This window comes from Trachypithecus francoisi, unplaced genomic scaffold (assembly GCF_009764315.1).
Source record: "Trachypithecus francoisi isolate TF-2019V2 unplaced genomic scaffold, Tfra_2.0 Lachesis_group20, whole genome shotgun sequence".
Taxonomy (NCBI): domain Eukaryota; kingdom Metazoa; phylum Chordata; class Mammalia; order Primates; family Cercopithecidae; genus Trachypithecus; species Trachypithecus francoisi.
In genome coordinates, this window is record NW_022681466.1 from 59,419,803 (window position 1) to 59,446,802 (window position 27,000).

The window sequence follows — 27,000 nt, forward strand, 5'->3', positions numbered from 1 at the left end:
AACTAAGGGACTCTTAATTGCATGCCCATATTCCCTTCTCCTACGAACAGCCTTTAAGCAATCTCACCTTTCTGGGCACTTACCGTTTGAAAGTAGTTTGCATAGTCAATTTCTTTGGCCACAAAACTGTACATGTCGGCTGAGAGCTGGTCCTGTGCAAGGTAAAATATACAACCAAGGTAAAACATAAACCAATGGAGAGTGGCTAATGCCTATGTCAACACATCATAGGGGAAAGAGTCTGAAACACTGCTTAATCTCAATTTTAATAATGCTTGATCTGTTACAAGTTTCCCATGAGCATTTCCATACTTGTCAACCACAGCTCTGAAGAATGTGTAAGCTTGAAAAGAACACCTAGGTCAGTCATTTCCCCAGAGATTTTGACATTTGGACCACAGCTAGAGTGAAAGTCAAAGCTGGTGTAGAGTACTGATGTGCAAATTAATTCCATCCATCTTTACAGCTTGTGCCCCTAATTCTGAAGCCAGCTCCAAGTACACATTGTGCTACTGCTCTTTTGATAATGCCATTTCTTCTCTTTGATGCTTCCACTGGTCCGCTTCCCTTCATTCTCAATACTGACTCAATACTGATTGGTTGATCACAAGCATATGGGAAAGAGATGGAAATGCACCAGCTTGGAGGAAGCTTGGATAAGACAGGTGCACGGGGAAAGGATTGCTGACTCAAAACTTGGCAACATCTGGACTCATGCAATACTGCACACAAATCTAATGGTGTTACCAATCCTTCACTATATTCAGTTGTCCATGAGATTGGGTGACCCAATGCTGCACTGAAATCTGGAATGTTTTGTCCTTCAAGGAGAACAGTTTTCAGTTCTATGGAATCACTCATAGCATGGCATAATAGAAGTACATTTTGAGCGGAATGCAGACTCTGTTATTAACCGTATATTTGAGCACGTCACTTGTCCGAACTTGCTTGCTCAAGTCATAGGATCTCCAAGGTTCCTCCCTGTGCAGCCGCTCTAGGATGGCGATCCTTAGAAGAGGCACTTAGTGGAGGAGAGAAGAGTCTGTGTGTTCAGGTTGGGGCAAATATGGCAACAGCACAAGAGCGCTGACCTAGATGCGGAACCAATGAAAGCAGGTAACTATATGCTTCAGGAAGAGCCTGTTTCATGAAACCCCAAGCAATCTGCACCAACCCCATAACCCTCAGTCTCTCTAGCTGCTAATTAAGCCTATTCTCATTAAGAACACTGGGATGTGCAGGAGCAATCTGTTTCCTTTTCAGTATCTGTGACAGGCAAGCAATTGCTGGGAACATCATTCAAGAGTTCTTGTACACAAAGCAACAGAACAGAGTCACAGAGTTAAAAGAGGAAATGTGTTCTCTAGAGAGCTTGAAGTACAGATTAGACAATGCTATGCTTGGTCCAGTTTCACAGAATAAAGAAAGAGTAAAGGAAATTAACATTCTAGATGCCAGGCACAATGTTACAAGGAATTCTCTTCTAACTCTCTTAGGTTAAGTATTGAATTTCCAATTTCAGATCTGTAGGTAGCAAGAGATCAAGGATCTTATCTGTTTGTCACCCACTGTCTCAAAGTGTTTAGCATAGTAGGGGGCGCCACAACTATTTGCTGAATGAACAGATGAAAAAAAATATTAAGGCTCAAGGATGGTCAATTTCCCAAAGAATAATAAAATGGGCTCAAAGATCACCTCGGCTCCATTTCACCAGAGGTCCCTTAAATAAATGCTTTGTAGGCTGCCAAGTTGGGAACCAACCTTGTCTGTCTTCCCTGCAGCAGCTTTACTCAGGAGATGTCCATCACCAGCCAGCCAGCTGGAGGACAATACTTCAAGGCAGAGAAAAACAGAGTTAAGGGATACAAATGGCTCGGTAGACAGAGGAAAGGAAGGGAGGGCCTCAAGGACTAAACGTTGCATCAAATACACCTTCAACAATTTGGCATCTGTCCTTCTCTAACTGATGACCCTACAAAAATCTATATGTAGCCTCAGGAAGAAGAAAGGATTTTTAAAGGCATGATTGGACTACTGTGCTATTAAGCTAACAATATAGATTGTAAAAAAAAAAAAAACCACACTTCAAGTAAGAAGTAAGGAAACTATAAATCAAATTCTCATTTGTCTAAATCATTAGCAAATTTTCTTTATAAAGGTAAAAAACCCTTTCATCATTAATCACCAGAATTTAATGCATTTTGAAAAATCACATTTTCCAATTTTACAACTAATCCACACTCAGAAAAATTAAAAAGTAACCAAATTAACCTGTAATCCCACTAGGCAGCTTTTTTTTTTTTTTAATTTATAGCTAACCAAATGTCCCAGAACTGTTCATGAAATGAGTAGACTGCTCTATGGTATGAAAATGTCTTATTTATCAGACGAAACCACACTGTATTTGGATTTTCTTCATGCTGCAATGTCTTTTTTTCACTGATCTATAAATTCTTGAAATAGTTCCTAAGTTTTAATCATGTGACTATATAATGCATTTTAAGAGCTAGTAATTCAAAGCTCTAGTTAAATTCTTCCACATTAACTTCTGAAATCTTTTTTCATTCTTTGAAAAACTTACTACAATTATATCTACTTACTACAGTACTAATCAAATTAATTCTGGGAAATTCAAAGTGTTTATAATATTAACTCTTCTAATCTAGAAACAACTCTCAATTTTATAATGTCTTCTCGTCATTATATTGTCAAAGATTGTCTTCTTGTCAAATCTTGTTAGCAATATTTTACAATTCATGAGTTTGTGGTAGAATAGCTCATGATTTTATGGTAGATTTTTTTTTTTTTTCTTTCGCCCAGGCTGGAGTGCAGTGGTGCAATCTTGGCTCACTTGCAACTTCTGCCTTCCAGGTTCAAGCGATTCTCCTGCCTCAGCCTCCTGTACTGGGACTACAGGCACGTGTCACCACGCCCAGCTAATTTTTGCATTTTTAGCAGAGACAGGGTTTCACCATGTTGGTGAGGCTAGTCTCGAACTCCTGACCTCAGGTGATCCGCCCACCTCGGCCTTCCAAAGTACTGGGATTACAGGCGTGAGTCACCGCACCTGGCCAATGGCAGAACTGTAAATATTCCGTTGTTTAAAAAAACCTCCAAGATATTTATAAATACTGGTCTTTTAAATAATTTTTCTTGGTGAAAAGCACATCTTGATTTTTATTGCTGACTTCCAGTTTCTGGTCCAGCCTGTAGGGAGCTTTGAAGTCAGTCCTAACAGGTAAAAAGCTGAACAAACTGAAACTCAACAACTCTTAGATCTGGCAGAGAAGTGAGTTCATAGAGCAAACTGCTGCCCTGAAAATTGGAGACACAGGCAGACAAACCCAAGAATTACAACTCACTGAAACAGAAAGCTACCAGCAGAAACCTCAGCCAAAATCAGTACTGGGGCAGGAAAACCAATACTGTAATTGACTAATTGATGGAGGCCCAGCATGGACAAGTCTGGAAGTTAAATCCTCCGGGGGACCCACTTTTTTTTTTTTTTTTTTTTTGAGACGGAGTCTTGCTCTGCCGCCCAGGCTGGAGTGCAGTGGCCGGATCTCAGCTCACTGCAAGCTCCGCCCCCCGGGTTCACGCCATTCTCCTGTCTCAGCCTCCCGAGTAGCTGGGACTACAGGCGCCCGCCTCGTCGCCCGGCTAGTTTTTTGTATTTTTTAGTAGAGACGGGGTTTCACCGTGTTAGCCAGGATGGTCTCGATCTCCTGACCTCGTGATCCGCCCGTCTCGGCCTCCCAAAGTGCTGGGATTACAGGCTTGAGCCACCGCGCCCGGCGGGGACCCACTTTTACCTCCAGAAGCTCTAGGACCAGGTTCTCACAGGGAATTTCCGAGAAAAATCCTCTCCTGCTTTCAGCACTGGGAGGAAAAAAGTAGTCATTTTGAAATATACTAGAGTACTCCATCGTTAACAAGATCTGCCCTGCAGAGAAATTATTTTACCAAAGCCTATTGGGCTTTTGAAATTGCCTAACTACCAGGAGGAAGGGAAATACTCAACTCCAACCCACTCGAACCATTCTGTCCCACCTAAGAAAGGAATAAGAATAATTAAAACAACAACAACAACAAAATGAGAGGCACTGGTGAAATTCAGCGCCCTAAGGCACAGGCTCACCAAAAGAAAGAGATATCTATCACAGCACTACGAATGCGTCCCCTTCTCTCTCACCTTACCACATCTCCAAAGAACTATGTACCACTGTTTATTTTATAATACATCATGTCCGCCTTTCAACAAAAAATTACAAATACAGTAAAAGGCAAAAAACAAAGAGACTGAACAAGGATCAGAACCTTAATTGAAATGGCCAAAATCCAAAACACTGACAACACTAAATGCAGGCACAGATGTGGAGCAACAGAACCTCTTATATATTGCTGGTGGGAACGCAGAGTATAGTCACTTTGGAAGACAGTAGGACAGTTTCTTACAAAACTAAACATACTCTCACCATATGATCCAGCAATTATGCTCTTTGGCACTTGCCCAAATGAATGGAAAACGTATGTCACACAAAAGCTTGCATGTGGACGTTTACAGCATTTTGTTCATAATTGCCCAAACTTGGCAGCCACAAAAATGTCCTTCAGTAGGCGAATGGATAAACTGTGGTATATCCAGACAATGAAATATTATTCAGGGCTAAAAAGAAATACGCGTTGTTAAGCCACGAAAAGACTTGAAGGAAACTGAAATGCATATTACTACGTGAAAGATGCCAGTCTGAAAAGGCTACATACTGTAGGATTCCAGCTATATGACTTTCTGGAAAAGACAAAACCATGTAAACAATAAAAAGACCAGTGGTTGTCAAGGGTCAGCAGGGAGGAATAAATAGGAGGAGCACAGAGGATGTGGGGACAATGAAATTATTCTCTAGGATACTACAATGGTGGATACAGTCGCATACATTTGTCAAAGCCCCCAGAATATACAACACTAGGAGTGAACCCCTGAGTAGACTATGAACTATGGAAGACAATGATGCACCAATATAGGTTTATCAACTGTAACAGATTCTACCACTGTGTGTGTGATGCTGACATTGGGGGAGGCTGTGTGTGTTTATGGGGCAATGAAACACATGGGAGGCCTCTTTATGTTCCACTTAATTTGGCTGCAAAATTAGAAGTGCTCTAAAAAATAAAGTTTACTGATTCAAGAAGGTTTAAAAAATCATTTCAAAGGTTAAAAAAAGTGCAAAATCTCTGTTTTTCAGAATCACAGATTTGAGACAGAGATCTTTGATGCAGGTCAATTTTATTTTTCTATGCTCTTCTGATTTGCTTTGCTTGTTTTTCAGGATCTCCTATTATCTGTACATTAGTTTTCCATTATCTTCAGCATCTGCCATCTTTTCTTTCATTCTTTTTGGCTCTCACCTTAACATTCTAGAAGAAATTCTCAAATTTTTCTCTACATCATTGGCTTACCTTTCTGCAGTGTCAATTCTGTTGTTGACTAAAATCGATTCCATACCTGTATTATTTTTCTACTTAAAAAAAATATTTCCTAATCTCATTCAATTCCCTTTCCACTTTACTTGACAATTTTATCTCACCTTTATCTATTGGTGCCTAAAATCCATATTCCCTTGATTTCTTCTTTTTTTTTTTTTTTTTTTCAGATGGAGTCTCACTCCTTTGCCCCGGCTGGAGTGCAATGTTGCGATCTCAGCTCACTGCAACCTCCACCTCCCAGGTTCAAGTGATTCTCCTTCTTTGGCCTCCCAAGTAGCTGGGATTATAGGTATGAGCCACCACACCCAGCTAATTTTTGTATTTTTAGTAGAGATGGGGTTTCACCATGTTGCTCAGGCTGGTCTCAAACTCCTAACCTCAGGTGATCCACCTGCCTCAGCTTCCCCAAGTGCTGGGATTACAGGCATGAGCCACCGCGCCTAGCCCATATGCTCTTTAGTCGTATTTGAGGCACCAAGACATGCTGTCTGAAATTTATTGTTATCATATGTAAATACTTTTTAAAAGTGTTCTATTTTTGAGTACTTTATTATTATCATCAACATAGAAAAATTATCTATTCAGAATTATTTTTTGACCTTAAAATGGTAAGCATCTCTTTCCTGCCCCTCCCGCCCACTCTGATAGAATCTTCTCAGACCTAAGTTCTGTCCGATATAAATTCAGTGACTCAGATCCTCTGGGGCTGCTGCTATAGAGGATGTCTGCAGTCAACTTCAGAAATCATAATAAAAATGTTTTGAATTTATTGAAGCTAACAGACCAGGGAACATCTTGGTACATGATGTCTTCTGTCCTCTATGTAAGGTAAATGATCTGGCTGTGCCCAGACTCCTTGTGGTACTACTGCCTGACACGCCAAGGAAGGTCCCAGCCATGTTTCAGGAAAATCCACACCAGTAGAAGCTCTGTCACCAGTTGGCTTCTCACTGGGTGTGGCCATGCTTGCTCAGAGGTCTGCTGGGCTAGATGCTTTTGGCAGAAGGGATTCCAAGTAATGTAAATGCTTCTCAACCATTCCACAGCCTTGCAAATTAGAGAGTAGTCATGGGTTCTTCCAGGATCTCATTTACTTCCCATGACATGGCACTCATTTTAGAGTTGTAGGTTCAGACTCAAGGTTGTCTTTTAGTCTAACAATATATGTGCTCTTCAGATTATAGGGAGGAAAAAATGAGCTAGACATCTGTCTTTTTGTTGCTGTCTTTCCCAGACTCAAGTTTGATTTTCAAAAAGGAAAGATTATACATTGAAGAATAAAATGGAAAAGAAGAGATACAAACTAAAAAAGAGAGACGACAAGCTAAATGAGAAAAACAGAGACGTGGGTGAAGCAAGGAAAAGAATTTATGTGAGGAAATATGGGGAGATAAAAGCAGGACAGGTGATGATGGAAAGTGTCACCTTACAGTGAAAATCCTAAGACTGCAGGCAGTCTCCTGTACGAAGCAAAACAAAACTGACACTGCTGTCGCCAAGTGGATTAGGTTTATAGTCACTGTCCTCTATTATTACATCATTGCTCACAGGTCCTTCTTCACTTTGTCTCCTCTTATTGAAAAATTACCAACTACTTATACTTCTTTGGATATATTGATTCAGGGGTCTTTTATAGAAAGTCTTGGGAAGAAAAGAGACAGCAGGTACCACTTGTGAAGAGTTGGGCTTGTCTTGAAATAGGGAGCAAGGCAGGGTTTGGATGAGCTTCTGAAAGAATACAGGCAGGCAGTGCTGCACCTGCAAGCCTGCCTGAGGTCTCAGTGGGTTTTGTCTTACGGAACCCACCTTGACTTGGCTTTCCTGGTGGGCTACATCTCTCTGGGTCTCAAAGATCTGGGGAGCTCTGCTTGGTCCTCAAAAAAGAGGAATCAGATTACTACTTCATTAACTTTCAGCCTACAAACTTGCACTTGGCTGATTTGCCACAATATAGGAGATCCTAAACACTTGCCTGCTGAGGAAATACAAAACCATGAAGAGATTCCATTCAAGGAACCCCAGCAAGGGGACGTAGGAAGACTAAGGTAGATATTTAAAACAGTTGGCAATCAACAAAGTAAAAATAAAAGAATCATCAGAACTTTAACAAAACCAGCACTGAGCACTCTCAAGGAGATCAGCTCAGCACACAAATCAGACTCTCTTGAGCACAAAGCAGGGTTTCGTGAACTGGATATGATCATTTCAAAGTTCATATATTAAAATGGATGTAACAGACTAGCCAAGATAACTACAAAAAAAGGAGTCAGGGCTACCTTACTGAAGATTGTATGTGCTATGAAATCATTAGAATAGAAACTGCATACTACTGTCTCAGGAGCAAGCAAACAGATTAATGAAACATAGAGTCCAGAAATAAATTTGAGTAATTAGATAGTGAAATTTCACATCGGGGGAGGTGGCTTATTTAACAAATGATGCTGGCATAAACGACTATCCATCTGAAAAAAAAAAAAAAGAAACCCCAACCTCACATCATATACAAAAATAAATTTCAGATGTATTAAAGTATATAAAACAGGTGTATAAAATGAATTTAAAACATTAACATAAAATTAAAGAAGAAAAATCACTTAACTTTTGCATAGAAGCTGCCTAAAGGGCTACCCAGGATCTTTTCCCATGCAAAGGAAATATATTATTACATTTTTAATGGCAGATGTCAACATAAAGTCAAAAGACAAATGGCAGACTGGAAAAGGTATCTGCAGCACAGCAGGCAGAAAAAAGTTTAAAACTGCTGATATATAGAGAATTTTTATAAATTGGTATTTTAGAAAAACAATAGAAATACTGGGCCAATTGCCAATGCAAATAGGCAATTCAACAAATTAAGAATGTGTATAAATTCTTTTTTTACTGGACATGAAGAATGTCCAGTAAATACAACATACTCATCGCCATTTATATTCAGGGAAATTAAGAACACAATAGTGAAGAGGTCGTTTTTCTTCCCTCATCAAATTGGCAAAAACTGAAAACAGGAGCAACATACATTAGAAGATGAAGGAAAATGTACAGTTTTATATACTGCTGGTGGAAATGTAAAATGCAATTTCCTTTTCAGAGAAGTAAACTGTCAATAGCTATGAAAATTTAAAAATGTATGCATAGACTCTGACCTAAAAATGTCACTTCTTGGAATCTATGTTATAGAAAAAAAATTACCAGGGTATAAGGATATACATATAAGTATATATTTATTGTATCATTTTTGGGAATACCAAAAAATAAAACAAAAACATACCAGTTTGAACATCCATCAATAGGAAAATAGCTAAATAAATCATGATATGTGTGTATGTGTGTGTGTGTATCCCTACTGTGGAATATCACGCAATTTATAAAAAAGACTAAGTGAGAACTACAGCTACTAACCTAGAGAGATGTTCAGGATGTGGTGTTAACTAAGAAAAGTAAACGGCAGATTAGTATAAACAATATGACCGTTTTACTAAAAACAAACATATAGGCTGGGCGTGGTGGCTCATGCCTGTAATCCTAGCCCTTTGGGAGGCTGAGGTGGGCAGATCACCTGAGGTCAGGGAGTTTGTGACCAGCCTGGCCAACATGGCGAAACGCTGTCTCAACTAAAAATACAAAAATTAGCCAGGAGTGGTGGCGTGCGTCTGTAGTCCCAGCCACTCGGGAGGGTAAGGCATGAGAATTGCTTGAACCCAGGAGGCGGAGTGAGCCAAGATCGTGCCACTGTACTCCATCCTGGGTAACAGAATAAAACTCTGCCTCAAAACAAAACAAACACAAAACAAAAACAAACATATAAATAAGTAGAAAAATGTTATCTATGACTGCGTATGATTATGAAGAAAAGTTTGGAGTATGATATAACAGGTGTTATCTAGCACTGGCTTCCTGATCCTTATAACTGTTATGACTGCTTGGCACCTAACAAAATGCACTGTCATAACAAAGTCTTAACAAATATTGGCAGCCAGGTTTCTACCCTGTTTGGAAACAGAAAGTTTGCTGGACAGGAAGGGGGAGAATATTAGCATTTTTCTTTATATATTTTTGGATTTTTTTAACTGATTATGCTGAACATGTACTACTAATCTTTGAAGAGGAAATGAATATATTTTTGGCACAATAGCAAATATAAGAAGCAAGACAGGAATGGATAAAGCTACTGAACTTTTATTCTGATCTATTTGGATATTCGCATCCAGCATCCCTGCTTACCACCACCCTCTCTTGTCTATTGAAAAAGAAATTAAAAGAAAAAAGAATTCTTAACAGGGGAGCATAGATCCACGGTAGATAAAGAATACATGGTAGACCAGGCACGATGGCTCACACCTATAATCCCAGCACTTTGTGAGGTCGAGGCGGGTGGATCACCTGAGATCAGAAGTTCATGACCAGCCTGGCCAATATAGTAAAACCCTGTCTCTACTAAAAATACAAAAAAAATTAGCCAAGCATGGTGGTGCACACCTGTAATCCCAGCTACTTGGGAGGCTAAGGCAGGAGAATTGCTTGAACCCAGGAGGCGGAAGTTGCAGTGAGCCAAGACTGTGCCAATGCCCTCCAGCACGGCCAACAAGAATGAAACTCTGCCTCCAAAAACAAAAAGAGAAAAGAATAAAAAAAGAATACACAGTAAAAATGAAATTGGAAGGAGAGAAGAATTATGCTCTAGGAATACCACACATGCCAGATATTTGGCATTTATGCAGGAGTTCAAATAACAAATCAGCTGCACTCACAAAAAATCTTGCATGTGAAGTACTAGTCTTACTTTGCTTGGTTCCATAGTACTGTTGGCTGGGAGATAGTGAATTCTTGAAAAATCTTTCCATGTTTCTACTTCTAGAGAGAAATTCTCTCTGATTCTGTATGTCACCTGAATGCAAGGTCAAAGCCACTTGCACAGGGTGGCTGTAAGAGAAAAAGCCAAAGGACAAGCTAAGACTAGACAGAGCCATGAAGAACAGAGATGTCCACAGGCAAATTGGTGATTCTCCTTCAAAACTGGATGTGATTAAGACAGGTTCCCAGAATAGTTACAGAAATGTGATGTTTTTGTTCCTTGGGTCTAAATAGAGTTTTGGTTTCCTTGGAAACCCAAGCTGACATATAGGCAGGTAAAGAGATGTACATATACGCAGAGCATCATGAACAGTCTATTGCTAATTAAGTCCTATAAAATATTTGCAAGTAAAGGAGATGGGAAACATCTGAATGAGTATAACAAAGGACATCATTACGCGAGTACAGAGCTGCAGTTTTCAGAACGATGTCCTCTCTCTTAACAAGTGGGAAGTTTTCCTTGCTGTGACTCTCTTCATGGCTAGCATTTCGATTTCATAGATAAATGTCTTCCAGGAGGCACAGGATGGATAAAGTGACTCAGGAAATATCAAAAGGCAGCCAAAAAGGAAATAAAGTATCAACAGTGAGTCAAGGCTCATCTATGGTCAAATTCTCAACTGTCCTTCGTTACCCAGAATTTATTCTTTGGGACTCAGATGATTTACAAAAGCTTCACACAGAAATACAGGTCCTTTCTCTTTGCCTAGCATGCAGGACCACCAGTGATAACTGAATGCTGCCTCCCTGTCTAGGTCACCATCAAAGCCCCAACTCCTTGGGTTCATCCTGGACTCCTTGGAGATGCTAGCCGGGTGGGCTTGGGGACATTCAGTTCAACTAGAGGCTCACTGGCAGAGTTTTAAGAGAACTCCAGCGAACAAAAAGGAAATCCCTGAGGGCTCCCCAGCCTGTCCCAGTAGAGAGGAGCAAAGAGGGCAGGTACCCTGCAAATCTCCACTCTGTTGGCAGCCTCTTCCATTTCTTCCCTGAGGGCATCAGCCTTGGCACCCGCAGGCTGTAAGCTGCTGGACAAACCTGAAGACTTGGAAGTCTGCTGCCACCTGATGGAAAATAGGAGAAAAAGAGATGTGAGACAGGTAGAGCCCTGGGGATCCCACGGGAGCACTGATAAAACGCCTGGTTACAAATAATCACCCAGGGAACTACATACCCTCACTTGAAAAGGGAGGTCATGAAAAGGTACCAAGTACTAGGCAAGGAGACAGTAGGCCCACATTTCCATGCGTCAACTGCTGACTGAAGCTGAGAACCTGCGTCCCTTCAGATAGGACAAGCATCCCCCGGTTTGTCACCATTTTCTCTATTGTCTTCCAAACACTAAAGCCAAATGACAATCACTACTGCTGTCTTTTTAAAAAACTTAATGTGATTTTTAATGGACAAATCATAATCATATACATTGATGGGTACAATGTGATGTGTTGGGATATATGTACACATGTACGCACACACACCGTATGGAATGATTAAATCAAGCTAGTTAACATAGCCATCACCTCACTCATGATTTTCTGTGGTGAGACATCGAGTTTAATCAGGGTGATTATAGTAATATACTGTATATTTCAAAATAACTATCACTGCCCTTTAAGCATGGTCTCTATCATTGGTTTAAGTCCCCTGCCTATCCTGTGGGAATTTGAGAATGGAAATCTTCTCCTTCCTGGCTGAAGCCAGGGACATATGCTAAGTGAGAAGACATGCCGGTAAGATTAAAAACAAATCTGATAGCAAAAATCTCCACTGGTAAGCCCAAAACAATTTTTGTGGCAACATTTAGATTCCTCATGAGTATTTTCTTAAAAATTGGGCCTTCTGACGAAGCTACTCAGAAAACTTTAGGGGGAAATACAAATATTTCTGGCTGCTGTGGTATCGGTAGGGAATTACCAAAAGTAGGCCCTAAAAGATGGTTCCAATTATGCTAGATAGTAGTAGCTGAATTAGGTGTCAGCAGTGGGTTCCTCTCCTGAGTCTGTAAACTCAATGGGTTATAGAGGCCAGCAAGTTAAAAAATAAAATAAAATAAATCAAATGGGCCATTATCTTAAAAACTAGTCTGCACAATCCTCTATTTCCTACTTGTAATAGAGACAGGAAATATAAAACTATTTCTCAGCTCTAAGAAAAACAATCCTGTAATCAGGAGGACAAACAGCAGCCAAGGCTGGCTTCAGTCTTGGGAAGTCAGGAGGGAGCAGGGGGAGCTGGGAACTTGGTAGGAGGGATCCCGCCTTGTCTAAGAGAGGGTAGCTGTTCTCGAGCTCCAGCTGATGGAGCAGAGGTGGGCAGGAACCTGGGCCGTGGGTTGCCAGATGTTTCAACTGACTAGAGAAGGAGCAAATTGTCATGCGAACTCTCCCAGTGAAGTGTGGCAACAAATAATTTCTTTTAAAAACCATGCAGGCCAATAGCCTACAGACCAAACAAGACAGAATCTATCTGGATTTCAGACCATCAGTCTGCAGCCTCTGATGCGGGGGCAGAAAGTGGAACGTCATTCTCATGTCAAGAGTCGAGAATCTAATCGTTTAGTATTTTCTCTACTCCACTATTCTTTTCTCTTTTGCTATCTGCAGGAAAAACAGAAGAATGCAAGGCTCTATAATACAAGAAAGGGAAACTAAAAGTGTCTTTGCTGTCAGGAAAAAGGAGCAAAAATGAGGATTCTGTGTCACTTAAAGAATGCAATCATGGGAAAATTACTTTAAAAACGTTTTGAGACATCAAGCTGGCTTGACGTTCCAGAGATGAACACATGTTCTCCGAAAGATTCCTGATTCCAAGATAAGAATTCAGGGCAAACCAGAAAGGAAATAATAGTCTACCGAAAGATGTTTCAACATCTAAATTGAAAAAAAAATAACAGATCAAGATAAATAAGAAATCCTGGGGAATTTTTTCTTATAAAGGTTTATCCTATACAAGTGATATATTCGATTAACACTTTCACAGTTGAATCATTTCAAATAAAGTATTAAAGTGTTGTGGAGTTTTGGAAAATAAAATATGAGATGACATGGCTGTAATTTATATCTCAGACAATAACTATAACACAATGGCAGATTATGGAATTAAGTTATAACCACCATCTGACTCATGTTACCTGAAGAAAAAATAACTAACCAATATGTAAGTGTTAAAAATATATATAAAGTAACTACAAACACTAAGTAGATTTCTATGGCTTTGTAACTCAGGATTAAATTTTTTAAAAAACAGAATCATACTAAATATATGTATGTTAAAATGAAGACATTTTCCCAAGTTCTTTCTTTTCTTTTTATTCTCATTTATTTTTTCCTCCAAATTTTATCCTGTAGTCAATATTTTGATACTTTAAAAACATACACCTTTCCCCTTTTTATAAGAAATTTTATTTACAATTAACAACATGTGAGATATATATATATACGTAATTTTTTTTTCATACCAAGTCTCGCTCTGTCACCCAGGCTGGAGTGCAGTGGCGTGCGATCTTGGCTCACTGCAATCTCCACCTCCTGGGTTCAAGTGATTCTCCTGCCTCAGCCTCCCGAGTAGCCGGGATTACAGGCACACGCCACCATGCCCAGCTCATTTTTGTATTTTTAGTAGAGACGGGGTTTTGCCATGCTGGTCAGGTTGGTCTTGAACTGCTGACCTTAGGTCATCCACCCTCATTCGTCTCCCAAAGTGGTGGGTTTACAGACGTGAGCCACTGTGCCCAGTCTATTTTGATATTTTAAAACAGTGACAAGATGTCCAAAATATGTTCTCTTTGTGGAACACAAATAGCAAACAAAATACCAAGGTAAACTCTTGTCGTGTGAACAGACGAGTTTTGTACAGATACTCATGTTGGGAAAGGTGACATGAATTTTGTACAGATAGTCATGCTGGGAAAAGTTTGTACAGATAGTCATTTTAGGAAAAGTGACATGAATTATGAATTTCAAGGTTTAGGAGTGTTTTCAGACCTCTGTTCTACACATAAACTCAAGAGCTGGACTGCTCTGTCAGAGAAAACAGGGACACTAGACATCGTACAAGGAAACTTTGAGCTTTGAAAGTTGAAGAGCACAAGGATCATTTCTTTTCGCCAAAGTAGCTGATGTGCCACCATCCTTCTCTGGGGAAAGAGGACTGTGACTGTTTGATCTGGGGGAGATGAAGATGGGACACAAGCTTTAATGAAGGCTTGGGAGAGATGAGAGAGAAGGGTGAGGAAGAAGGGTTTAAAATTTCAGGTACCGGGAATATCTAAAGAAGGCAAATGCAGGTCGGTTGAGGACAACAGAATGTCCAGAAGAAGACTTTTAAAAGGCAGACAGGAGAGTGTCTTCAGTGGAGCATTCACTGTTCCTTCTGTCTAGTCTTGCCCCTTCCTCTGCCATGGGCATCCCCTACTTTTTAAGTTCCTGCTTCCACTCCTGCACTAATGTGTGGTCGAAAAGGGGACTGCCAGGTTCTGCATGACCCAGGCAGTGAGTGGCCCAGGTGAGGGCCTCTGATCCAAGTCAAGCCTGTGCCATCCTTCCTCACATTGACCCAACTGATGAGTCATGGAAGTGGGCATATGAGCAAAGTCCAGACAAATGGAGCCTCTCTTCAGCACTTTCAGAATTGGAGCAAAAGGGAGAGGGTTCACAGCGGGGAGACATGAGCCCATGTGACATCCAGTGACCTTGAAGAAATCGGATGTGAGAAAAAGTTGCCTGTATGGGGAGGGGTGAGAGATGAGGAATGAGTTTTGATGGCCATCGAGACTCCTCTGCCAGTTCTAAAGAGACTTCACACTGCCCCACCTCCAGAATTCCACTTCTTAATTCCATAGGCTGCAGTTTCCACTCCAAAACCCTCCTGTCTTACACTAGTTCACTCGCTTCCAAAGAAGGTAGGGCTTCCACAACAAAGTACCACAGACTGGGTGGCTTAAACAACAGAGGCTTATTTTCTCACAGTTCTGGAGGCTGGACATCCAAGATCAAGACAGAGGCTGGAGACCTCTCTCTGTGACTTGCAGATGGCTGCTGTTTCTGTCCTCACACAGCTTTCCTCTGAGTGTGTGAAGACAGAGAGCACTCTTTCTCCCTATGAGGCCACCAATCCTAGTGAAACAGGGGCCCATTCTTATGACCTCATTTAACCTTAATAAGGTTCTCCTAAAGAACCTATCTCCAGATACAGTCACATTGGCTGTTAGGGCTTCAACATACAAACTTTGGGGAGATACTATTCAGTCCACAGGGCCCAGAGGCAGCTGGTTCGGCAGAAATGGAAAGTGTATGTGTCCTGGGCTCAGGAGGGTTAACCTTGAGCTACATGACCAGAAAAATGTCAGGCTGACTTTGGAGAAAAATTAGACTCCTTCTTTAAGCACTGCTAAACCAAAGCTATCAAAAAAAAAGAAAAAAAGAAATTTGTGTATCATTCAATTCAATTCACAACCTTTAATTCAGCTTAAAACTTCCTGTAAGCATTAGTTTCTCTGAGAATATTGAGGTCTGTATCATTGGCTTTTGAAGGAGACAAGCCAAATTTACTTCAATAGTGATAAATAGACACATCTTATTGGGATCTAATTAAACACTGGAGAAATGAGTGGGATTTGACAGTATCCACCAGAATCGTGGCAGAAATTAAAGATCCAGCCATGGGACTATTGTTCAAGATGTGCTGATAATATATACAAAGTTACTTCCTGTCTTGAAAGGCTGTATGTGGAATTCACTGTTGTAGTTCTGCAGACCGTACTTCACGAAGGACAGAACAATATGAAAGAAATCTTTGGTAAACAGAAGTAGGATGTTGCAAGGATGAGAAGCTAGCCTGTGCCATTGGCTTTATGAAGAAATGCGGGGAGTGGCGGGCGGGGAGCATTAAGAACCCAGCTGTTCCAGAAGAGGAGCTGGTGATCCCTGCTGTTCAATAGCACAGCATTTGATCTTGCTCTCATTGCTATATATCTTGGGATGCAGCCCTCATATTGGCTAAGAGTGAGGAGTTAGGGAAAATGGCAGAAAGTTGTGTTGGATTGGCTTCTTTTCTTTTTTTTTTTTTTTTTTTTTTTTAAGATGGAGTCTTGCTCTATCGCCCAGGCTGGAGTGCAGTAGCGTGATCTCGGCTCACTGCAAGCTCCGCCTTCTGGGTTCACGCCATTCTCCTGCCTCAGCCTCCTGAGTAGCTGGGACTACAGGCGCCCGCCACCACGCCCGGCTAATTTTTTGTAATTTTTTTAGTAGAGACGGGGTTTCACTGTGTTAGCCAGGATGGTCTTGATCTCCTGACCTTGTGATCCGCCCGCCTCGGCCTCCCAAAGTGCTGGGATTACAGGCTTGAGCCACCGTGCCCGGCCGGGTTGACTTCTTATGGCTTTCAGCAAGGTCCTACAAGACAGATAGACTCAGGCTAGAAATGCCCAGTCTGAGAGTAAAGTGGAAACAAAGAGCATTACTTTGCTAAAAATTCCCTTTTCATCCTGTAGCCTATAACTTATACTGATGGGGAATCTCTAACTTGAGGCCCTGAGTTAGATCTCCTGCCACAGTTACCAAAGCAGAGACCTGAAGGGGAAATCAACTGAGTTTTCAAGGGGACTGTACTGTCAACAACCCCTGAAAGCGGCCGGGTGTGGTGGTTCACGCCTGTAATCCTAGCACTTCAGGAGGCTGAGGCGGACGGATCACCTGAGGTCAGGAGTTTGAGACCAGTCTGGCCAACATGGCAAAACCCCATTTCTACTAAAAATACAAAAATTAGCTGGGCATGGTGGCGCACGCCTGTACTCCCAGCTACTTGGGGGGCTGAGGCAGGAGAATCGCTTGAACCCAGGAGGCGGAGGTTGCAGTGAGCCGAGATCACGCCACAGCACTCTAGCCTGGGCGACAAGAGCAAAACTCCGTCTCAAAAAAACAAAAAAACAAACAATTCCCCAGAGCAATTCCCTACCCCTAAACTCACAACTACACAAAGTGGGCTATGAAACATCACCGATGTGATAAAGGAGATGGATCAAGTTTATATGAAAACGACGCAAAAAAGACTTTTTTAGTCTAAAACAACAAAGGTCATAAAGGATCCAAGTTGAAGTTTATAAGAACAGAAATTTGCATAGGGGAGGTGGAATTTCCTTACCAGATTTCAGTATATAGGAGATAAGCTTAAGATATAAAAACATTTGCTAAATCACAGGAGAGAGGTCCCTAATGACACCGAGCGGCGTATACATTTGCAGAACCTACACACTAGTTGGTGTCACCAGTGAAAATATAACACTAGACAAAATGGACCATCAGTGTGACCAGGAGTAACTCTCCTTCTCATAAGATGACAAAACAAAAATATGTACGGTAATGACCTGCTTTGATACTAGCATTCAGCCCGCTAACAAGAGGCTCTGTGGTGGAAACGCGGGTTTTTGTAGAAGCAAAGAAAAGACTTCAGAGCTAAGCCCCAGGTTTCACAGAAGGATGTCACTCTGCCCAGGAGCACGGTGTCCACCTCATGAAAACAATGGGACAATCTGCATTTCTTCAACCATCTTACATGACTCCCAAAATAGGGGACTTGAACATTCATATTATGGGATGCAATTTTACATGGCACAAGGTCATAGAAGTAATAGCAACTCGAATACTTCCCACTCATTCTGCTCTCTATTCCTCCAAGCACACTAAAGAGATAGTCTCAGATTTGCATCAGAATAATTTTAAAACTACTCAACGCCTCCCCTTCTTCTTTCTGAACAAAGGGAGATGAGCTTCAGGATGACATTCTTCCATAGTCAACAGGCTCTAAAATTTAATAACATTGGCTTTGCTTTCATCTGTTCACTTTTATGCTTACCTGATATTTGTGGCAAAGGATACTGCTTTCCAATTTATGGAAGCACTAAAGGATTTCTTTTTAAAATAGATTTATTTTGAAAAAGTAATCAGCTCTCCTAAAAGATGTATCGACACAGATGGCAAAATCATTCAGGTGGACTGAGGGTTTAGTGAATACTAAGTTAACCAAAGAAACCCTTGTTTCTTTGCTGATTTAACTTGTTTTATGTCTGGTCTTAGGGGACTGCTCTGTACCTTTTATTCTTCCTGATGCAGAATTCCAGTGCACCAATTACTTACAGTATCAGCTTCGTTTGTTTGTTTGTTTGTTTGTTTGAGACGGAGTCTCGCTCTGTCGCCCAGGCTGGAGTGCAGTGGCGCGATCTCAGCTCACTGCAAGCTCCGCCTCCCAGGCCATTTTCCTGCCTCCACCTCCCGAGTAGCTGGGACTACGGGTGCCTGCCACCACACCCAGCTAATTTTGTGTATTTTTAGTAGAGACAGGGTTTCACTGAGTTAGCCAGGTTGGTCTCGATCTCCCGACCTTGTGATCCACCCGCCTTGGCCTCCCAAAGTGCTGGGATTACAGGCGTGAGCCACTGTGCCCAGCTCTCAGCTTCTTTTTATAAAGCACTTGGGAAGTGATAGTAATACGCAAAACAGCCACCCACGAATGTTACTCCTTGTGTCCAGGTGAAGAAACTGACATTCTGGGAGATTAAGTGACTTGACCAAGGTCACATATCTAGAAAATAGTTGATCTAAACCTTGAAATCTGACTTTCTGAACTCTGTATGCTACATTGGTCTGCCCAAATATATTCTCTTTCTTTATTTCAAGAAAATGAAAACAAGACGTGAAGATGATTAAAATTGGCCTACACTGGGGTCTGAAACTAGCCTGGGCAACACAGTGAGACCCTGTCTCTACAAAAAATAAAAAAATTAGCAAGGTGTAGTGGCATATGCCTGTAGTCCCAGCTACTTGGGAGACCTGAAGCAGAAGGAGTGCTTGAGCCCATGAGTTCAAGACTGCAGTGAGCTATGATCACATCCCTGCACTCCAGCCTGAGCCACAGAGTGAGACCCTGTCTGAAAATTTTTAAAAATAATAAAAAATCCCCAGCACTGTGGGAGGCTGAGGTGGGCAGATCACTTGAGGTCAGGAGTTCGTGACCAGCCTGGCCCACATGGCGAAATCCTATCTATACTAAAAATACAAAAATTAGCTGAGCGTGGTGGTAGGTGCCTGTGATCCCAGCTACTTGGGAGGCTGAGGCAGGAGAATCACTTGAACCCGGGAGGCAGAGGTTGCAGAGAGCGGAGATCATGCCATTGCACTCCAGCCTGGGTGACAAGAGCAAATCTTTGTCTCAAAAATAACTAAGTAAATAAATAAACAATAAATTAAAAAATAAAGTTGGCCTACGAAAAACCTAAGGTAGAACCAAATAGTTCTTTCCATATTAATACTCATGCACCCGCCTTTTTCAACTTATATACACATATCCCACTGTATAAAATAAAAGGACATATGTGCACAATTCCTGCTCTGACAGCCACAGGCAATGCCGTCTCAGGGCCTTTGGCACCCGCCTGCTACTACAGGAATTTTCTGGTGGACTGTGGAAGATAGGTGTGGAAGAACAGCACTATAGGTACTTGACTGCTCTCTGAAAGGACTCAAGTTAAGAGAACGGCCACAGAAAGGAGATACCCACACCATCAGCTTCAGGAAAAGGTGAATCCCCAGAATGTGAAATTGCCTTTTATGGACAGGACATAGCATTCATCCTAACTCCTGGCTCTCATCTCCTACCTCTCTCCCCTTTGCTCCTTCCACCCCAGCCACACCGACCTTCCTTCTGTGCCTTGAACAGGCTTTTGCATTTGCTGTGCCCTCTGCCATAGATGGTTTGCACCAGATCTCTGTACAGCTGCCAAGTTTTCATCATCTAAGTGTAAGACCAAAGTGACCGACCTCAAAAAAGCTTTTTCTCTTTTACCCTTAATGCTGTTGCTCCCTTTCACCATCATCTCCTTCCAAAACTACCCTGTGTTACATTTTTTGTTTTGTTTTGTTTTTGAGATGAAGTCTTGCTCTGTTGCCTGGGCTGGAGTGCAGTGGCGTGATCTCGGCTCAATGCAAGCTCTGCCTCCCGGGTTCCCGCTATTCTCCTGCCTCAGCCTCCCAAGTAGTGGGGACTAAAGGCGACCGCCATCAAGCCCGGCTAATTTTTTTGTTTTTTAATAGAGACGGGGTTTCACTGTGTTAGCCAGGATGGTCTTGATCTCCTGACCTTGTGATCCACCTGCCTTGGCCTCCCAAAGTGCTGGGATTACAGGCATGAGCCACCGCACCCGGCCTCCCTGTGTTCCATTTTTTAAATGACTTGTAGCTTTCTAGAACTGTCTTGTTTCTTCACTTGCCTGGTGTCTACCTCCAAAACTCCACTGCAGCCTTCATGAGAACAGGGACCCAGTGTCTCGAGTTCACTATGATTACCTCCAGGGCCTGACACACATTAGGTGTCAAGAAAAACTTGGTGAATGAAAACACACTCGCCTACTTAAAACCCACCCTCCCAACATATGACCACTGTCCCTTCAAAGAAGTAAAAAAGAAAGTAAAGAGATTCTACCTGGTTCGTGAGGAATCCATGTCCAGCACCAACTTGGCTAAGTGTTTCCTCTGCTTTTGAATATTTGGGATTTCCACCTGTGGTTACAGGACATAAAAGATACAATCAAACTGAAGCTCAAGATAAATTATTTAAGAACCATTCCTGGCCAGTCACGGTGGCTCACACCTGTAATCCCAGCACTTTGGGAGACCGAGGAAGGTGGACCACCTGAGGTCAGGAGTTTGAGACCAGCCTGGCCAACATGGCAAAACCCCATCTCTACTAAAAACACAAAAATTAACTGGGCTTGGTGGCAGGCACCTGTAATCCCAGTTACCTGGGAGCTGAAGCAGGAGAATCGCTTGAACCCGGGAGGCAGAGGTTGCAATGAGCCGAGATCATGCCACTGCACTCCAGCCTGGGTGACAGAACAAGACTCCGTCTCAAAAAAAAAGAACTATTCCTTAGAACAATTCTTAAAAAACTATTGGCAGTCACCTAACAAGTTTACTAGCGGTCTCCCAATCCTTATTTTCAGATGAAATCCTTTTTTCCCTTTTGTGTTACTGAGGTCTAAGTAACAGGAATTGTATATATTTTAGGTGTATGGTTTAATGTTTTCATATGCACACATTGTGAAATGATTACTACACTCAGGCTAATTAACATATCCATCACATCCCATAGTTTCTATTTTCTTTTTTTGATGGTGAGTACATTTAAGATCTATCCTCTTAGCAAATTTCAAGTCTACAATACAGTATCATTAACTATCACCACACAGTGCTACACATCAGGTCTCCAGAATTTACTCATCTTGCATTAAAGGCAACTTAGTACCCTTTGACCAACATCAGATGAAATTATTGATGCCTTCTCCTGAGCTAAACTCTGCTCCATCTCTGCTGGACACCAGTCAGGTTCTCCATCAACCCAGACCCCCTCACAGGTCCTGTGCTTCTCTGCTCATGCAGGCCTGGCCACTTTCCTGCCCTCACCTTGGCACCCAATCCCCTCCACCAAAAAAAAAAAAAAAAAAACAGGGCTCAACCACATCCCTCTTTACTTCCAGAAAGGCCAAAAGTGGGAAAAAATGCAGGGAGCCACGCAGTCATGTCTGACACACAGACCTGAGGCAAAACGGACAGCTGAAGGAGGAAGAGCGTGGAGAGGCTATGGCTGCATCTAGGATACAGATTCTATATTTATAAAAAGAAAGGAAGCAAATGTTTATATTTATAGAAATAAAGTAAGACTTTTCCAGTCAATAATGAATAAACATTGCCATCATGGCTTTTCTCGGCTACGAGTTCTTCCATTTTGGTTTTATGTGGATGCTCTTTTTATATTTTTCATTCTAAAAATGGCTTCACTGAACATCCCAGTGCAGGATTTTGGTTCCAGGCCCAGCAAAAGTAGGGCAGGATGTGAGAATGCAAAACAAAAATTGGCCGAAAATTGAACTAAAATCATCTCAGACTGCGGTTTTTATATAAGGAAAAAATTCGAGGAGAATCCAGAGTTCTCTGAAGTGCTTTCTATCCAGTCTCCCGAGCAAGGATGAGTCATGTTCCGCGTGTACCAACTTCCAGTAGGAAGCAGAAGTCCCTGGACAACCTGGGTCACCACCCAGCCCCGAAGCTAAGCTGGAGGGCCATTGGGTATCTTGAATGAGCCAAGTGACTGTCAGCACCCACACTGGACTTGCTCCTTGGTTTGCTTCAGGCTTTGGCCAGAGCCAGGACCCTCCTTCTGAGGCACAGAGGGGATCTCGTGAATGCTCCAGGCGAGGAGATGACCTGAGAAGCCAAGAGCTGGTCAATCCCAAAGCACCTCATCCACGATTTTCTCCTTGAATACTTTTATGTCCATAAGTAATTACTGGCCCATACCTCTGTCCCAGAAAGAATGTTAGGGGATGTGGAGGTGCTGGATGTGGTTCAGAGAGGAAGCCAGACAGGGTCTAGGGCAATGCAGTTCGATACAGTAGCCTCTAGCCACATGTGGCTATGAAATTCTAAATTTAAATTAACAAAAATTAAAGAAACTAAACAATTGAGTTCCTGAATCGCACTGGTGCTCAAAACCCACTTAAGGGCAGTGACTATCAAACGGCACAGATTGAGAATATTTCCATCACTGTAGGGAGTCTGCGAGGGTTAATTTTAGGTGTCCACTTGGCTAGACTGATGGATGCCTCAAAGGCTGGTGAAGCATTGTTTCTGGGTGTGGCTGAGACGGTGTTTCCAAAAGAGAACAATGTGTGAATCAGCAGGCTGGGAGGAAGACCCACCCGCAATGGGGCGGCGCCATCCAATTAGCTGAAACACACAGGAGGAAGGAGGACTCTCTCTCTGCTCTCTCTCTCCCTCCCTCTCTCCCGAAGTGAGATACCTTTTCCCCTCATTGGACTCCAGGTTCTCTGGCATTTAATGGGGGTCTCTCTGGCTTTCCACTTCATATTCAGGGTTGCACCATCAGCTTCTGAGGTCCTGGACTGAGTTTTGGGTTCTGAGGTTTCTGGACTGAGCCATGCTACTACTGGCTTCTCTAGTTCTCCGGCCTACAGATGGTCTATCATGGGACCTCTCCCCCTCTGTGGTGATGTGAGCCAACTCCCCCTAATAGGGGAGAACCCCCTTTCATATATCCTATTGGTTCTGTCTCTCTGGAGAACCCTGACTCATACGGGGTTCTAGGGGACAGCGCTGGTTAGATTTTATACAGGTGGAGTGTCTCTTATCTGAAATGCTTGGGACCAGAAATGTTTGGGATTGGGAGTTTTCTGGATTTTGGAATATTTGCATTATATTTACTGGTTGTGCATCGCAAATCCGAATATGTGAAATCCAAAATGCTCTGATGAGCATTTCCTTTGAGAATCATGTTGGTGCTCAAAACATTTCAGATTTTTGGAGTGTTTCAGGTTTGAGATGCTCAATCTATTAACAGATGACCAATTAAAAATAATTTTTAAATTGTTACTAATAATTACTAATTAATTAATCATTGATTATTAATAATAAGTAACAGTTTAATTGAGTATCTTTTAAAGTGCAAAGAGAAGGAACCTGTATAAACATAAACTGCGGCTGGGTGCGATGGCTCACGTCTATGATCCCAGCACTTTGGGAGGCCAAGGCAGGTGGATCACCTGAGGTCAGGAGTTCCAGACCAGCCTGGCCAACATGGTGAAATCCCATCTCTACTAAAAATACAATAATTAGCTGGGCGTGGTGGCGGGTGCCTGTAATCCCAGCTAGTCTGGAGGCTTGAGGCAGGAAAATCACTTGAACCCAGGAGGCAGATGCTGCAGTGAACCATGATCATGCCACTGCACTCCAGCCTGGGTGACAGAGCGAGACTCCATCTCAAAAAAAAAAAAAATATATATATATATATATAGACTGCAAGAGGCCTCAGAGAGTCTCTTACGCCTGGTCCCCCAGAATCCTAGTAAGGAGTAGGTGCTGTTCACATCACTGAAGACTTGAGATGGGTGGAGGGTGGGGGTGAAGACAGTCGAGGCTGTGGGTGGGGAAGCGGGGAAGCTGCCAGCTTTCCACCTTACTTCTAGGAATGCCTGCAGGGAAGAGGATGGGTGGGAGAAGGGGTAGCAAATGCTGAAACGACATGTTTGGGAATCTTGACCGTGTGGTTGGTTAAGAATCCCTGATGAGGCCGGGCGCGGTGGCTCAAGCCTGTAATCCCAGCACTTTGGGAGGCCGAGACGGGTGGATCACGAGGTCAGGAGATCGAGACCATCCTGGCTAACACGGTGAAACCCCGTCTCTACTAAAAAATACAAAAACTAGCCGGGCGAGGTGGCGGGCGCCTGTAGTCCCAGCTACTCGGGAGGCTGAGGCAGGAGAATGGCGTAAACCCAGGAGGCGGAGCTTGCAGTGAGCTGAGATCCGGCCACTGCACTTCAGCCTGGGCGGCAGAGCGAGACTCCCTCTCAAAAAAAAAAAAAAGAATCCCTGATGAAAAACGACATCGGGGAGAAGGTTAAGGGACAGAAGTAGAAAGCTGGAAACAGAGTGACTGAGGGGCTCCTGTTCGGTACCTCCTTGCTCCCTCAGGCCTGGCCTCACTCCTGCTGCTTACCTCGGCCAGCAAAAACAGAGGCTCAATCACGTCTCTCTCTACTTGCAATTCAAAATGTATCAGCTCCTGGGCCAGCTTGTCCTCCGTCTCTCCACAGAGTTTCAGCATCTTCCTGTAATCCAAAGGGGAAACAAAGAGTGAATACTCTTGAAGACAACATTTCACTGGCGTTACCCTCTCCTCACTTCCTGGCTCACTTGTAAACTTTTACAAGTCAGTGTTAATAAGCTTGTGGATCTCCATGGCTCCCCCTGGGCCAACCTGCTCCAGCTCTCTGCATTTCTGAAATAGTCAATGCTTCCAAAAGGTGTCATTCACTGTGTGCCTGGGGCACAAGGGGACATGTGGGGAAACAAGAGAGAGACATGGAGAAAACAGGCACATATGTCGAATTCACATGCCTAAAAATAGTCACGCCTAGAAACAGTCAGATGCTTCTATCTCTGAGAAGAGCACTGGATAGCTAAAATCTGCCTGGTAACAAATCATCACCTTCAAATACACAGCAAAAACTCAATTTCAATAGGTCCTGATAGAAAGAAAATCCTGACTCCTAAGCCATGAACATGTAATTAGTACAGGGATATATAGACAATTATCCAATGAAAAAAAAATTCCAAAAGTGGATTAATAATGAGCAAATGACAGAAAGACCTGAATGCCATCTTCCCAGACGACACAATATGCTATTTCAAAGATGTTAATTTTTACCGAAATTGTATACAGACCATTCTCTCATTGTCTGGTACCCACGTTAACTGAAACTCAAGTAAAAAGATTTTACAAACTATCCTGGGCAATATGGTGAAACCCCGTCTCTACTGAAAATGACAAACTGAGCCAGGTGTGGTGGTGCATGCCTGTAGTCCCAGCTTCTTGGGAGGCTGAGGCATGAGAATTGCTTGTACCTGGGAGGCAGAGGCTGCAGTGAGCCGAGATAGCGCCACTGCACTCTAGCCTGGGTGACAGAGAGAGACCCTGCCTCAAACAAACAAACAAAAAAAAATCAGCTTTTACAATTCAACAAAGTATGAGCAGAGGTAACTGCTTTTTTAAAGTGAGGATACTCCTTTCCTGTTGGTATTTTCACATTTTTACTCTACATGTATGTGTCCTCATACAATATTAATACTGCTGCTTCGCTTAGTTCCGTCTACATGCATGGTTTTACACTGAACATATCCTGATGCTACTTGCTTTTTCTTGTTTTTTTTTGTTGTTGTTGTTGTTGTTTTTGAGATGGAAGTTTCACTCTTGTCGCCCAGGCTGGAGTGCAGTGGCACGATCTCAGCTCACTGCAACCTCCGTCTCCCAGGTGCAAGCCATTCTCCTGCCTCAGCCTTCCGAGTAGCTGGGATTACAGGAGGCTGCCACCACGCCCGGCTAATTTTTTGTATTTTTAGTAGAAATAGAGTGTCACCATGTTGGCCAGGCTGGTCTCGAACTCCTGACCTCAAGTGATCCACCCACATCGGCCTCCCAAAGTGCTGGGACTACAGGCAGCCTTGTGTTTTTATTTTATCATTATGTTTGGAGCTTATCCATGTTGGTACATGCAGAATTAGATCATTTTGCAATGGAGAATTCTGTTCTATGAATATACCACCATTATGTTAAGCTGTCCCACAAACAAGTTTTTCGCTATTACATGCAGCGCTTCAGTTAATATGTTTGTGCTGTCTCTTTTTGCATGTGTGAAAATTTCACTAGCACAAATGGGAGTTCCCATTGCTCTATACCCTTGCCAACTCTTGGTCTTGTTAGGTGTCTTAATTTCTGCCAAACTGGTGGATACAAATTATTATCTCCTTCTGATTTTAATTTACATTCCTTGACTGCTAGTAAGACTGAATATCCCTCTCCCATGAAGTGCCTGTTCCTATTCCTTGGCTATTTTTGTTTTAGGATCTATTTATTTGTAGGACCTTCATATACATAGGTGTGTGAATGAAGATTTTCACTCTTTTTCCTATCTGCCGCAAACGTCAGCACCTAGGTGTACTTTTTATCTTTGCATCTTTTTAATGGTGTCTTTTTTTCGGAGACGAAATCTTGCTCTATCACCCAGGCTGGAGTGCAGTGACGCGATCTCGGCTCACCGCA

At 42.4% G+C, this 27,000-nt stretch overlaps 1 protein-coding gene across 5 annotated transcripts in view; it reads right to left on the reverse strand.

Moving 5' to 3' along the window:
- Positions 1-27,000, reverse strand: part of ARHGAP44 (Rho GTPase activating protein 44) — a 205,887-nt gene that overhangs the window by 52,377 nt on the left and 126,510 nt on the right. For 4 of the 5 annotated variants that reach the window (XM_033184511.1, XM_033184508.1, XM_033184507.1 and 1 more), the window contains exons 5-8: positions 24,898-25,009; positions 20,809-20,885; positions 11,282-11,399; positions 84-152 (exon numbers count right to left, since the gene is read on the reverse strand). In XM_033184511.1, the coding sequence (XP_033040402.1) occupies positions 84-152; positions 11,282-11,399; positions 20,809-20,885; positions 24,898-25,009 (376 nt within the window). The remainder of the gene's footprint in view (positions 1-83; positions 153-11,281; positions 11,400-20,808; positions 20,886-24,897; positions 25,010-27,000) is intronic. The other variant, XM_033184512.1, reaches the window with a different exon arrangement.